This window comes from Alternaria viburni (assembly GCF_023758015.1).
Source record: "Alternaria viburni strain BMP 2772 chromosome Unknown scaffold_1, whole genome shotgun sequence".
Lineage (NCBI taxonomy): Eukaryota > Fungi > Ascomycota > Dothideomycetes > Pleosporales > Pleosporaceae > Alternaria > Alternaria viburni.
Window position 1 is genome coordinate 829,243 of NW_026055770.1, and position 14,862 is coordinate 844,104.

General features: G+C 54.8%; 4 protein-coding genes across 4 annotated transcripts; 2 read left to right on the forward strand and 2 right to left on the reverse strand.

Moving 5' to 3' along the window:
* Positions 1-18: 18 nt before the first annotated feature.
* On the reverse strand, positions 19-1,713 carry J4E79_000308 (uncharacterized protein; the record flags this gene model as incomplete). The annotated part of the gene is made up of 2 exons (XM_049349225.1): positions 19-563; positions 621-1,713. The coding sequence occupies 2 exons, from the start codon at positions 1,711-1,713 to the stop codon at positions 19-21; spliced, it is 1,638 nt and encodes a 545-aa protein (XP_049216012.1).
* An 857-nt stretch (positions 1,714-2,570) lies between these two features.
* On the reverse strand, positions 2,571-7,159 carry J4E79_000309 (uncharacterized protein; the record flags this gene model as incomplete). Its single annotated transcript, XM_049349226.1, has 4 exons — positions 2,571-6,075; positions 6,131-6,413; positions 6,461-6,833; positions 6,884-7,159. 4 exons carry the CDS (start codon positions 7,157-7,159, stop codon positions 2,571-2,573), a joined length of 4,437 nt encoding a protein of 1,478 aa, XP_049216013.1.
* Positions 7,160-8,018: 859 nt separating this feature from the next.
* Positions 8,019-12,426, forward strand: J4E79_000310 (uncharacterized protein; the record flags this gene model as incomplete). Its single annotated transcript, XM_049349227.1, has 4 exons — positions 8,019-9,921; positions 9,971-11,706; positions 11,754-12,091; positions 12,147-12,426. The coding sequence occupies 4 exons, from the start codon at positions 8,019-8,021 to the stop codon at positions 12,424-12,426; spliced, it is 4,257 nt and encodes a 1,418-aa protein (XP_049216014.1).
* A 437-nt stretch (positions 12,427-12,863) lies between these two features.
* Positions 12,864-14,652, forward strand: J4E79_000311 (uncharacterized protein; the record flags this gene model as incomplete). Its single annotated transcript, XM_049349228.1, has 4 exons — positions 12,864-12,941; positions 12,992-13,704; positions 13,754-14,194; positions 14,241-14,652. The coding sequence occupies 4 exons, from the start codon at positions 12,864-12,866 to the stop codon at positions 14,650-14,652; spliced, it is 1,644 nt and encodes a 547-aa protein (XP_049216015.1).
* Positions 14,653-14,862: the final 210 nt, after the last annotated feature.

Here is a 14,862-nt window from a genome sequence, read left to right on the forward strand (position 1 = left end):
TCGCCGCCACCATCACCATCAAACCTCATCACCACTTCGCTCCTCGCCTTCGCCTTCCTCTTCTTCGTTCTCGCCATGCTCTTCGTCAGACGTCTCGTCATCTGTCTCAACCGTGTACCCAGCCTTCAACATCTTCGTCACAACCTTCAACCTCTTTCCACGCTTTCCGTTGCCACTGTTGTTCGAGTGTTTGGTGGAGCCCCTCGCCTCGGGGTTGTCGCACAAGAGCGCAAGAGTAAGACCTCCACGCAGGGCGTCATCGCACGCCGCCTTCACGTGCTTCAACAAGAAACAGATACGGGCCAAGCGCCTCTCCGCGCTCCCCTCGCTGACATCGGTGAGCTTGCCGCGAACCACCTTCTTGTGGTAGACATCGGGGCGAACCCAGCCTCGCGTGTGTACGGCGACGGCCTCGTCGAAGACGTGGTGAGCCGTAGCCTCGATGTCCGCGGGATCGTACACCGCCTGTTTCTCAAAGCGAACGAGCTTGGTCGATTTCCCGCTGTCGCGGACGTCGGAGACGTCGATGATGGAGTCGTAGATACGGCGTACCCAGTACATGCCTAGAAAAAGATCTGATTAGTTCATGTTGGAACAGTAATGAATATGCTGTGACTTACGTCCATACTTCTTGACGCGCTCGACATCTGGTGCTGGACCCTTCTTTGCAACGCGGGCGCGCTTGCGGTATGCTCTAGCGGCTGCGCCGGTCTTGAAGCGCCCGCTAAATGCTGGATAGATGGGCTGTGGATCCGACGGATCAGGCTCAGGAGCGTCGAATTCGATGGGAATAATCTCATATCCATCCTCATCTACCTCGGGCTCCCATGGAATGGGTAAGTAGTTGTCCTCGGTGAGAGCTCCCTCTGGGACCGGAGCACGTGGCTTGGCCGGTTGGAATCCGAAAGAGCGCATCAGATCCTGGTATACGGCGTTCTTCTTCTTCCCGGACAAGGCGGAGACAGCCTTAACCTGTTGAGCTGGACTGAGTTCTCCGGAGTGAAAGCGTGCACAGAACTCCTCAAAGTTGAACTCGGCGTCAGAACTGCTGTACTTTGGAACTTGCGGCTTCTCATTGCAGGCTTGTGCAGTGTGCTCTTTGACGGTAGATGCGCAGCCTCCATCTTGAGTCTGAGTCGAAGCAAGTGTATGTTGTAGAGATAGCTCCGAGTTGTTGGCAGTGAAGTCGGCGTTGTCTTGGTTGCCAGTGAACTCGTTGCTGTTGAACAGGCCGTGGTCAAAGTCCATGTTTCCAATGTCGAAGTCGAGGTTGTTGGTGGATGTTGTTGCAAGTGTAGCGAAGGCATCGTGGACGGCACCGTGATCGTTGGCGTGGACGTTGGCCTGTTCGTCGTGACCGAGATCTTGGTGTTGAGCAAAGTCGGCGTCGAACTGGAACCCAGAAAGATCACCCAAGCCGTCGTCTTGTTGATGAAGACCGGAATCAATGGGCTCGAAGGGGTTGAAGGCAGGTAGCTCGGGGTTGCCGTCGACAGGCAAGTCAGGGGGACCGACAAAGGCGTCGCGGACAGCATTGAACGAGTCCGAGTGCTCTGAGCGAGGAGCAGGCGAGTTTGAAGTCAGGTTTCCAGGTACGTCGATAGGTGCGTCGACAGGCACATCAGGAAGAACAGTCGAAACGTTGCGTCCACCAGCACCTGAATCCAGAGCCTCTGAGCGAGCCAGAGAGTTGAGAGCTTGGGGTGAAGACATGGTAGCTCGAAAGAAGCGGTGCCAGACCGAGTGATGAAGAAGTTTGAGTGTGAGAATATAGAGACGACCAGCGTCAGAAGCAAGGCAACTTGAAAGAAGAAGAAGAAATTGAGCAAAGATAGAAGTTGGTGAGTAGAAAGTAGGTTGCAAGGAGGAGAAAGATCAGAAGCTATAGAGATGTTATACTAGCCCTAGACCTGTGGGCTGCTCCGTGTGTATCGTTTCCTCCATTGTCGAGACGTCGGACAATAGTGCGTGATTTTTTTCCTGTACAAAGTCCCATTCTGGAGCTCGAAGATGCTTGTAACTTTCATATCACCGTATTGTTTGGTCGCTTCTGGCAAATCACAGCCTGTCATTCCTATTGTACCACGTGGGAGAGCGACGAGGTTGGCGCGCTAGTAGCGTCGAGTCCCCTTCACCTTCACTTTTTTTGTAAAGAGTCAACAGCCTCTTTCTCGAACAATAGAATGAACAAATGTGCGCGCGCCAAAGGCTCACTTTTTGAAATACCAAATCATATACATTAAGATATCAAAATCCTACATTTGCCAGTAGTTGTTCCTGAATCAATAAACTCCTCTGACATCCATGACATGATTTGCAAACCGCTACGTCATTGATGCGCAAACTGAGCAACATCAACTGAGTGCCAGAAAGTGGACCAAGGCGCAAGAAGCTCAAGAGTCTTAAGTCAATGATCCTGCAATAGCAAAAATGGTATAAAACGAAATCCCATCGAAACACGATGGTACCATGAGAAGGAGAAAGTGTAAAAAACCAAATTACGCCTTGCAAATCGCTCAACACATGTCCCATCAAGTAGCAGCAAAGCGTTTCAAGGTTCGTGTGTGCCTTTACGAAGATCCGTGGACGTGTGTAGGCGAGATCATGGTTGCAGCCGGCTGAACAGATTTTGGGTCCTGGCTGCCTGTGGCAGTCTGTGGACCATCGTCGCTCTCTACCCTCTTCCTCCATTGCGAAAGTTCATCCACATCGTCAGTGTTATCGTTTTCAGGCATGCGTTCAAAATCAAAGCGGTCGCTCAATCGGTAAGCTTTGTTGGTAGTTTCCCAGTGACTCCTAAGTGCGTCTAACTCAGAAGCAAGATTGTCAAGGGCCATGGAGTTTCGCGTAGCCGAAGATGAAGGGCGGGGTATGGCTTCTGGCGTGCTGGAGCCATCGTTGTGGCTGTACAGAGACTCGGCCGATGCAACGCTATCGTGTGCCCGGTGGCGACTGTGTTCAGGGTGGGCGTTCTCAGCCGGAACCTGGGATTGGCGGCGGTAGTTATCGACCGATGTCTCAAACTGATCAAGGAACATTTGGACGCGGCTCTCAGCTTCGCGTGCACGCTCTTCTGTCTGTGCATACTGTCGGCGAAGCGATTCGAGGTCTGCCTGGAACTGAGCCGCCTGATGCTCGGCCTGCTTCGTGGCATTCGTTGCCGTCTCGGCATCGGCGCGAGCGGAAGCCAGGTCGGACTGCAGTTTGGACAACTGGGTCTCGAAACGCGAAACGGTAGCTTCCATATTCTCCCGCGACTTGTCCAACTCCGAGCGGAGTGCCGTGCGTTCTGCGTCCAATTCGGCGTGATTAGCTTCGTCAGCAGGGCTACGCTTGTCTTGTCTCGCTTGAGTGAGTTCTTCCTCGAGCTTCAGGTTCGCGCTCTTGTAACGATCAAGCTCCTGTTTCATCTTCGAGAGCATCTTCTCTGTACCACGGAGGTACTTGACGGCAGCTTGGTGGTCGTTGTGAAGCGCCTGTAGCTTCTCCTCCCATTCTTTACTGACCTCATGCTCACGCTCCTCGAACATGGAACGCAACTCCTCATGTGCTTTAGTCATAGAATCCACCTGTTGTTCCAGCTCGCGAACGCGATTGAACTCAGGTGTGCCAAATCTTGAGTTTGGACTGTCTAGTACCCTCGAGCGTCGCGTATCGACAGGGTTCACACCTCTTTCATCAAGAAGATTGCGAAGAGTCTTGAGCTGGACTTCAAACGCATTGCTCTCAAGACGCAGACGTTCGTGTTGTTGGCGAAGCTCGGTACGTTCAGCTTCGGAGAGCTGTACATCTCGCATAGCCTGTTGTAATTGTTTACGGATGGTCAGTCCCTCACGACTAGATTGCTCTTGATAGGCCTCAAGACCGGCGATTCGTTCTTCTGCTCGTCGAAGCTTCTCCGACGCTTGATCAGCTGCTGTCTGGTTCTTGCGGGCCATGGTATTTGCAGCTTCGACTTGCTGTTGCAGCACCACGACGCGCTCATCGGCATTTGCGCCATCGTGCTCGGAACGTTCCGTCATCGTTTGCAGACCAGAGAAAACAGTGGCTCGATGAAGGCGTGCCTCTTCTGCATGGCTCTCCGCTAGCTCCTCCGCATCGCGAAGCTTCTGTGTCGTAGTCTCCAGTTCCAGAACGCGTGCCTCGTATTCGCTACGAAGCTGGCTCAACTTCTGGCGCAGGTTCTCGCTTTGCGTCCGCTCCTCGTTCAGTTTCTTTTCCAACAATGTTGACTTCTCTGTAGATGCAAAAACCGCATCGCGCAGAGATTGAATGACGGAAGACTGAGTTTTCGATTCTTCGGACACCTTAGCAACCCTGGCGCTCAGCTCTTGCTTGTCGATGGCTAGCAGCTTTGATGCCGATTCCGCTTCTGCGGCGCTAGTGGAAACTTCTCTTGCGATACGCTCAGCTTCGTGCAACTCGGCGCGTAAACTCTCTGATTCAGCCGTGGCCTTTTGCCGGGTCGAGTCCAGTTCTTGTACGCGTTTCTGCGCAGCTTCTGCGGTTTCCTCTGCTAGCTGCTTGGCCTTCTTTTCGGCGTCAATCTGACGAGTCAAATGCTCCACCTTGGTAGCCAGGTCGCCCTGAGCAGCCAAGGATGTAGCTAATCGACGACTGATGTCCTGGAGGCGATCGGCGTCAGGTGTACTTGTGCTTCGAGCTCCATCTGGCTGTGGGGTTCCGTTCTGACTACCGCCTCCATGAGCCGCTAACTTGGTTTTTGCGTATATGGCTTCGCTGACGGCTGCATCCCGCTGCCTCTCCACTTCAGCGATCCTCTTTGCAGCATCGTCGCCTTGGGCTTTGATTGACGTTTGCACTCGTTCAAGCTCGGTCTTCATTTTCAGAAGCGCCTCCAGCAAAGGTCTGTCTTCATCCCGAAACGCGTCGGCCGATCGTTCATCAAATACAGGACTTGTGGAGTTGCCCGAACTGTAACCTGCTCGACGGGCAAGTGCAAGCTCGGAGGCGTACCATGCGTTGCGACTCTTGACGTGCTCAAGTTCTCTGACCAGGTCAGCATTTCTCTGGTCGTTGGCGAGCGATGCGTTCTTCAGGCCTTCGCTGGGTAATTGATCAGCGTCACGGACAAAGCCGCGATGCTGCTGTGTTTCGAAAGACTGCCTCGTTGCCTGGTCTGTGCTATCTTGAGAAGCTTGCGCACGGTGAGACTTGGACGTGTTCCGTGAAACGGTGGTGCTAGCGGTGCGCATAGTGTCCATAGACTCCTTCGGGGTACGTTGGCTTACAGCATCCGAAGCCTTCCTTTGCATGTCATTCGTAGACGGGCTGTCGCGGGTCATGGGTGACATGTTGTCTCTGTCCACGGCGGATACAGCGCCTGTATCGATAGGTGGGCCGTATCCGCGTTCGTTTTTGGTGGGAGTTTTGCTCCTGGGCTTCGCGGCACCCTGTACGACAACGCCATTCTCACGGGGTTGCGGAGGCTGCTGAAGTGGCGGAGGGCCTGGGGGCCCCTGATTAGCTGCACGAGGCAGCCGTGATCCTGGGTTAATGCCGTTGCCCATATTCTCTGGGGCTCTTGTCATTTGGGGGCCGGACATCATGCTCTCGCGCGTTGGAGGGGAGCCGACTTTAGCGGGAGGAACATTGCTTCTCTCACCACCACTCATCTTCCGCTGGGTGTTCTGCGGTTGTGGTGGAGGAGCACTTTCATTGGGCGGATACCTTATCTTGGATGTGTCCAGTATGTAACTAAGGCTGAGCTCGTTCCTGTCACTGACTGAAGAGCTAGGCTCGCCAGCCAAGACGACGATGTGCTTTCCAAATGCGGTCATGCTATGTCCTGACCGGGCTGACGGGGAGTGGCCCATGTTTTGGAACATGTACCAGCGGCGGGAGGAAATCCGGAATGCGGCAAGGTCGCCCAAATCAACGCCTTCCTGAGTGCGCCCGCCAAAGATGTACATGGTGTCGTTTACGAGGGCGGCAGAATGGCCTTCGCGGGCTACGGGAATATAACCAATGCAGTCGAGCTCCGTCCACGCGTTGGAACGTGGCTCATAGGTCCAGACATCGTTGAACCAGGTGATGCCGTCTGTGCCTCCGAAGCTGAAAATAATTAGTCAATCAAAGTTTGAATAAGGCAAGAAATTGGGATACGTACAGATAGAGCTTGTCGTTCCAAGTCACCACCGAGTGATTGGTGCGGGCTGGTGGGGATCTGCCCTGTGGAGAAGCCTGTTCCTTTGTGTTTGGTAGTAACACCTCCCATCGGCTGGCCGAAGATTGCAATGAATTCAGGTCGAACGCTACTAGGTCGTTGAAGAAGAACCCTTCAACCTGTCCGCCGAAAATGTATATCTTGGAGCCGAGGATGTTTAGGGTGTGTCCGTAGCGACCGGTGGGACGGGGGCCTTGTGGTAGTGCGCGCGACCAGTGTTTTGTAGCTGCGACACGTTAGTCGGAGGTATAGGGCATTCCAGGCTCTACGCACATGTGTTGAGGAGATACAGGGTATCGTCCAGGTCATCGTTGTCAGCCAGTTTGGTGTCTCCTCCAAAAACGATGAAAGCATTGCCAACGAGCAAACTGGCGTGACCGACGCGGGGACCAGGGCCGTCTCCCGTGGTGGAGATGGGATAGCAGGCCATGCTGCCGTTGCCCATTTCTGTCAGCCACAGATCACCCTTGACCGTCGCGCCGCCCACCAGTCCACCCATGAGGTAGATGGTGCCATCCTTGGAAGCCGTGGCATTGATGGCGGCGCCGTATCGCGGGAACGGATTGCCTGCGGTGAAGTTCAGGCGGCGGGAGGACCAGGGGTAAGGCGAGTCTGGCGAATTGCCGGCAAATCTGGGGTTCGTGTTCTGTCGCAGTCAGCACAGGCGCGGCACGAGGAAGTTGCGATGGCGCGTACCTGAATGTTGGTGTCGGCCTTCTCCCGCAGGGCCTTGGGCTCGGGGGTGGGCGCATTTGCAGGATTCTGGAGGGAGCTCAACGAGTTGTTCACACTGGTGCCGGGCGTGGGTGTCTGGGACGGGGGGCCGCCACGGGGCTTCTCGAGTTCGCGTGAGCCAGTGCCATTGACGGCGGGGGGTGGTTGGCCTGGGCCATGCGACGAGGTGATTTCCCGTGTTGCCGGCGGCAGCGTATTCGACTGCTGCTTGCTCTTCTTGCCGAAGAGAAAGGACATGGCGGCGGCGGTGGTGCGAGGGCGGTGGTGCTGGAGCGGCCGGGGCCTATCGCGCACGCATTCGGCCTGGGAGACAGAGACAGAGACAGAGGGAGGAGAGGCGGAGCGCACGCAGAGGCTGGGCTGGCGAGGGTGAGGTAATTAGACAGAGCAATGGACGGGGCGCGCGCGCATGTCGTACGGCTGGGGAGAGGACAGGACAGCAGAGCGTGGTAGGGATGGGCGGCGGCAGCTTTTGGGGGGCTGTATTATGGCCTGCTGAGGATGCGGAGGCAGACGACGGCGCAGCAGTTCCAAGGGCGACACGTCCGGTAGACACACAAGGAAAGACGACCAGGCGGACAACGGGTTACGGTGGTCGGTCTGCTCTGTTCACCTTGCGCCCCTGAGACCGGGAGGATCAGCGGACGCCGACGAGGCTACGGGCGTGCCATTGGCTGCAGCCACCGGAGCATGCATACGGGCCTGCAAAGACGCCTCAGTGCCAGAGGCGCGTCGCGATGGTGCAGAGGCTAGCCAGTGTTTGCGCCGTTGGCCAGCCAGCATTGCGACCGAACCATGCGAGACTGACTGCATCCGCGCTGCACCCGAGCTCTGGCCTTCCGTGGTCGCGGTGCCTAGGTGGAGCGCATCTCTCACCGCGCGCTGGCTCGGGCCTAGCGCCGACGACATGCACTGTCGAGCTCCCTCACCTCTGCTGCCCTAGATCCACGCGCACCGTGCAATAGACGTGCCATTGCCGTGACGTCCACTGCCACGGCCCATACTCGTGCCTGCCGCTTTCACCCACACGCGTCCCGCTGCCACTGCCTCGCGCTATGGGCCCCGTCACGATCGTCGCTGCTCGCTGAAGCTCACCATGAGAACCGCCGACCAACTGCCTCTCGCCAGCGGCCACACGCACCCCAACCCGCTTGCCTCGCACGCCCCCGTGGCCCTCGACATGAACGGCGCCCACCACCCCGAGCCCGCTGCCTCCTCGCGCCCCAGCACCGCTGCCGCCGCCGATGCCGCGCCTGCCTCGCCCGTCGACGAACATGCGCCGCCTGCCCGCCCTGCCTCGATAGGCCCTCAGTCTGCCCGTCCCAGCATGTTGCGCGCGAAGAGCGACTTTGGGCCGCGCCATCCGGCCCTCCCGCCCGAGAGCACCGACGAGGGAAGCGTCGACGGCCACTTCAAGATCCGCCATGGCTGGGACGACCAGCTCAACTCGGAGGAGTACAGCAACCTGCTCACCTCAAACTTCTTCATGTACTACACCGACAAGAAACACGAGACGGGCGGCCACCCCAAGAACCAGGACTGTGCCTTCCCCGTCCAAGAATGGCGCATGCGGGACCGCCTCAAGACTGTCTCGGCTGTCCTCGCTCTCTGCCTCAACATTGGCGTTGATCCCCCAGACGTCATCAAGACCAACCCGTGTGCCAAGGAGGAGTGCTGGATCGACCCGACGGTCACCTCCCAGACGCCCGGCCACACGCCCATGAACCAGATCGGAAAGGCCCTCCAGACCCAGTACGAGCAGCTGAGCATGCGCACACGCTACAAACTACTGCTAGACCCCACAACCGAAGAGACGAGGAAATACGCGTCGACTCTGCGCCGGAATGCCCGCAATGAGCGAGTCCTGTTCCACTACAACGGCCATGGCGTGCCCAAGCCAACGTCTTCCGGCGAGATCTGGGTCTTTAACAGAAACTACACGCAGTACATTCCCTTGTCGCTCTATGACTTGCAATCCTGGATCGGCGCGCCTAGTCTGTTCGTCTATGACTGCTCTGATGCTGGCCTCATCATCAGCAACTTCAACCGCTTTGCCGAGAAACACCAGGCCGAGTTTGAGGAGGCGCGCCGGAGAGATCCCAGCGTCGAGCATGTCGATTTCAGTGATTGCATCCATCTGGCAGCATGCAGAGAGCGCGAGTCTCTCCCTACTAACCCCGAGCTGCCTGCTGATATCTTCACATCCTGTCTGACGGACCCCATAACCATGGCCGTACGCTTCTTCATCTTGCAAAATCCACTCCCGAGCAAGGTCAGCCTACGAGATGCCCACAATATTCCAGGCAAAGTCTCTGAGCGTAGAACGCCTATTGGTGAGCTGAACTGGATCTTCACAGCCATTACCGACACCATTGCGTGGAACTCTCTCTCCAAACCTCTGTTCAAGAAACTGTTCCGTCAGGACTTGATGGTTGCTGCTCTATTCCGCAATTATCTTCTTGCACAGCGCGTCATGCGCGCATACCACTGCAATCCCGTCTCCCATCCCGAGATCCCCCAAACACACAACCACCCGCTCTGGCGCAGTTGGGACTTGGCCGTTGAGCTGATCCTGGCCCAGCTGCCGGATTTGCAGGCTGAAGCACGCGGAGAGAAAGACTTCAACTACAAACACTCCGACTTCTTCTCTGAACAGCTGACCGCTTTCGAGGTATACCTGACACAGGGCGCCGTGGAGCAAAAGGTACCGGAACAACTTCCTATAGTGCTCCAAGTACTACTCAGTCAAGTGCATCGTCTCCGAGCGTTGATCCTATTGTCGAGTTTCTTAGATCATGGCCCCTGGGCTGTAAATCTTGCACTCAGCATTGGCATCTTCCCATACGTCCTCAAGCTACTACAATCGCAAGCCAATGAGCTAAAGCCAGTCATGGTATTCATCTGGGCCCGAATTCTTGCAGTCGATCAATCCTGCCAAGCCGATCTACTCAAGGACAACGGCTATCAGTACTTCATCAACATATTCAATCCCAATTCTGGTATTCAAGATTCAATCCAAAAGACTGCCCCTTAGCTAAACTCAAACAGGTATACCTATTCAGAACGCAAGCGAACACCGCGCAATGTGCGCCTTCATAGTCTCCATGTTCTGCAAAGACTACAACCAAGGACAACGTGCTTCACTAAGCACAGAGCTTGTAGAGAGCTGCTTGGATCATCTCAAAGATATGCAGAATCCGTTGCTCAGGCAGTGGTCGTGCCTTTGTCTGAGCAAGCTCTGGGTCAACTACGAAGAAGCCAAGTGGGTCGGCATACGGTGCATGGCACATGAACGACTTTGCGAGCTAATCGTGGACCCCGTTGCTGAGGTACGGGCAGCAATGCTGCATGCATTGGCGTCCTTCCTTGGTATCCGCGATGTTACCCCACAGGTGGCCAACATCGAAGAGTCCATCGCGTCTATGATCCTCATTATGACCATGGACGGTAATAGTATGGTGCGCAAAGAGCTCCTCATCTTTTTCTCAACGTTCGTTGCCCGCTACAAGACCCGGTTCATCGTCGCCGCATTCGAGCAACTATCGGAGGATTACGCCAACTCAGACACAAAGCAATCTGATGACAAGAACCCCGATGCGCTCCACATGAAAGCACGTACAGGAGCTACGGGCAGTGCTTCCGAATCGACGTCTTGTTCGCAAAATACCATATACTCTGCCATTTGGAAAGAGTTGCTAGTCATGTCAGTCGATCCGCATCCGGAGATCGCAAAAGACGCTGGAATTGTTGTTGATTACATCCTGATATCACTCATCGAGTCGTCTCTAGCCAAGTTTGTACAGCCCCAACTAGACGAAGCTCTCCAAAACGCGCCAGCTCCTCGACCCATGCGCCGTGCAGTAGAAGAGACTTCTGCGCCGCAAAAAGCCTCGAATCCCCCAACCCCGACCAAAGACTCAACCTACTTGTCACTCTTCGGTGGCATCCGAAAGTCCACGAGTGTCGGTGCTTCGCTGAAGAATCTCTGGGCAGGCCAAGATTCAGCAAGCCCTCGACAGAAATCTTCAGGGAGATCTGCTGCCGATGATGCCCACACTCCCGCGGTCTCTCGCCCTCAGACACCTGAAAAGTATCATACCGTAGAGCAGCCAACCTCACGAGGATTCAAGAACAGGAACTTGACGGAGAAACCAGAAATCCCACTCAAGAGTGTATTCTTCGAATGGTCCGTAGAGTACTTCCGCGAACCTCAGATGAAGCCTACAGAAGCCGACGAACCAGGAAGTACCGATTATAATGGCAGACTCTGGCGGAGGAACCGTAACGACAGGATCATTGCCGAGACTCAGCCGTTGAAGGACATTGCCGTTTCCAATCGTTGGGATGTGCCACGAGGATATTTCGACAACCTCAGCCAACCTGCCAAGATGTGTTTCCACCAGTTTGAGGACCATCTCGTAGTGACAGATACACGGGATACCGTCAACATTTTCGACTACTCAAAGTCGGTCAACAGAATCAATTCTTTCTCCAACGGGAACCCTCCCGAGTCGAGAATAACGGACGTGCGATTCATCAACGAGGACGACCAGGCACTTCTAATGACAGGATCCTCGGATGGTGTAATCAAGATATTCCGCAACTACGACCGTAAAGGAGAGACAGAACTAGTGACAGGATTCCGCGCACTTACTGATCTTGTTTCAAGTAACAAGAACGCCGGTCTGGTATTCGATTGGCAGCAAGGAAGAGGTCTCATCCTAGTTGCTGGCGACGTGAAGGTCATTCGCGTGTGGAACGCTGGGACCGAAGTATGCACTAATGTAAGTTGCGCTCTCCGCATCCGTGATGTCGTAGCTGACATGAGTAGGACCTTCCCGCACGATCCGGCTCTTGCATTACATCCTTAACCTCCGATCAAGTCGAGGGAGACGTCTTTGTTGCTGGTTTTGGTGATGGTGCCATCCGAGTATACGATCAACGCCAAAAGCCCGCCACCGCCATGGTCAAGGTCTGGAAAGAGCACAAGCAATGGATCACCAACGTTCACCTGCAGCGCGGTGGACAGCGTGAACTTGTGAGCGGCTGCCGTGGCGGTGAGGTCAAGCTATGGGACATACGCTGGGATCGAAGCGTAAAAACTATCCAAGCAACTTCCGACACCCTACGAACACTCAGCGTTCATGAACATGCTCCCGTTTTTGCCACGTAAGTGCTCATCACATTCCAAGATTACGAAACATGTTAACACTAACGTGTGTAGTGGCACGCAACGGCATCGTGTGAAGATCTTCAACATCAACAACGGCCAGCCTGTGTCGCACCTTGAGCCCTATTCGGGTTTCCTTCGCGATCGATCTGCCCCTATCTCGGTCACTGCATTTCACCCTCACCGACTGATGATTGCTGCGGCGGCTGCGAACGACACTCACGTCAATATATTCTCATGTCACGAACCAAAGCATTCAGCTGTCAAGACAGTGAAACTTTGGGATGGGAATGCGAGCGCGTCGACCTCCAGTCGAACGTCAATCGTTGGCTAAAGATTGGCTATCAACGACACCCAGCAGTGAGAGACTGCAAAAAGAATGAAATAGTTGCGCTGTCGGCTGAACCACAAAACGATCGTTGAGGACATGACCTTTTTCTTTTGAACCATGAAGCATAGCGGCTTGTTTTGCTGCAGGGCGTCTGGGAAGCATTGGGTTTGAGCGGGAATGACAATTTTTACTATACCCAGCTACATTAGTTAGTAATTGCATGAGAGTTGAAACATGTATCGGAACCATTGAAGCTATTAGGCGGGCATTGTATTGTACTTAGACAGCCCAGGTGTTCAAGGATCCCGTAGTGGGCTATGACGCCGCGGGGATAGCGGGGCTGTGATTCATCCACGGCTGCCCCACTATGGAAATGTGAGTCCCTAGCACACGTCTGACTATAGAACAACGCGACTCAAAACACCCCCAATCCAACCACAATGAGTGACGCCGCAGCTGCTGGCGCTGAGCCGCCCTCCAAGAACGCGCTGAAGAAGGCGCAGAAAGAGAAAGAGAAGGTCAGTAGAGTCTCTTTCCCGTCAAGTCCATAATATTAACAGTAGCCCAGGCAGAGAAGAAGGCCGCAGCCAAAGCCCGCGAACTCGCTGAGCGTACCAAGAAAGAAGCCGATGACGGCGCCGACGTTTCCGCAGGCGCATACGGCGAACTTCCCCTCATTGGATCCAAAGAGTACAAGCCTACGGGAACTCCGCGCACTGAGCTTACCGATGTCGCCAACAACGAGGACAAGGAGATTACATTCAGGTGCTGGGTTGAGAATGCAAGGGTGCAATCTGCGAAGCTCGCTTTCTTGAACCTGCGACAAAACCTCAACACCGTGCAGGCTGTCGTTGCGGCCAGCGACAAGCTGAGCAAGCAGATGGTCAAGTTCTGCGGCAACGTTAGCACCGAGAGCACACTCGTGGTTACGGGTATAGTCAAGCGTGTGAAGGAGCCCATAAAGAGTGCCAGTATCACCGACTTCGAGATTCATGTCCAGAAGCTGTTCGTCGAGGCCAGTGCTGAGATTCCGCTACCGCTTCAAGTGTCGGACGCGGAACGCCCCATGCCAACTGAGACTGCTGCGGAAGAGGATCAGAAAGAGGAGGAAGGTGGCGAGCGCCCACTCGTCAGTCTCAACACAAGGTTGAACAACCGGACACTTGATCTGCGAGCCAAGATCAACCAATCTATCTTCGTCATCAAGAGCGGTGTTTGCGCCTTGTTCCAGGAGTTCCTCTCGAAGAAGGGCTTCGTTCTGGTGCATACTCCAAAGATTCTGTATGTTACTCGTGTCGTGATTCGTTGCAGATACTAACATGACATGTAGTGGAGCTGCCTCTGAGGGAGGTGCTAATGTCTTCGAGCTGAAGTACTTCGGTCGCCCCGCCTACCTTGCTCAGTCACCACAGTTCTACAAGCAAATGTTGATCGCCTCCCGCTTCCAAAAGGTCATGGAGATCGGTCCCGTATTCCGCGCCGAGAACTCCAACACGGCCCGTCACTTGACCGAGTTCACTGGACTGGATCTTGAGATGGAATTCCAGGAGAACTACCATGAAGTCATGAGTGTGCTGGAAGACCTCATGCTCTTCATCTTCAACGAGCTCAACGCACGGTACAAGAAAGAGACAGAACTTGTAAGAGGAGTGTATCACGTCGATGAGTTCAAGCTTCCTCAGTCCGGAAACGTTCCCAGAATTCCTTTCCAAGAAGGTATCAAGATGCTGCGCGAAGCTGGTGAGGAGCTTGGAGACTACGACGATCTGACGTAAGTGCGAAGGTGGAATCCTCAAAGGCTTGACTAATGTTTCCAGAACACCTCAAGAGAAGATGCTTGGCCGTCTTGTTCTCGAGAAATACAACACCGACTTCTACACTCTGGACCAATTCCCTCTTGCTATCCGCCCCGCGTACACGATGCCGTCACCCGCCGACCCTGCTCTGTCGAACTCTTATGACATGTTCATGAGGGGTCAAGAGATCTGCTCGGGTGCGCAGCGTATCCATCACTCAGAGCTGCTCGCAGAGCAGATGCGCAAGCATGATCCCCCGATTGATCCCGCCGGTGCTGGAACCAAGGATTACGTAGACTGCTTCAAGTACGGTTGCCCGCCACACGCCGGAGGTGGTTTCGGTCTGGAGAGGATTGTACAATTCTGGCTCGGATTGCCTAACATCAGGATGTGCAGCCTGTTCCCCCGAGACCCCCAGCGCGTTGTGCCCTAAACATAATCTGCTAAAAGAGAACGATGAAACTGCTCGACAGCGTCGGCTTAGCAGGGATGGGTCACGATGATAGGTGCAGACACAGCACCTTCCGTACAAAAAGGGTCCTGAGTTTGGCATATGGTCTCAGAGCTGACGTGTATGGCAAGAGACAAAGATTGAGAATTGATCTATTGACGGCGTCGCGTCTCATGGAGCTCACGACCCGTA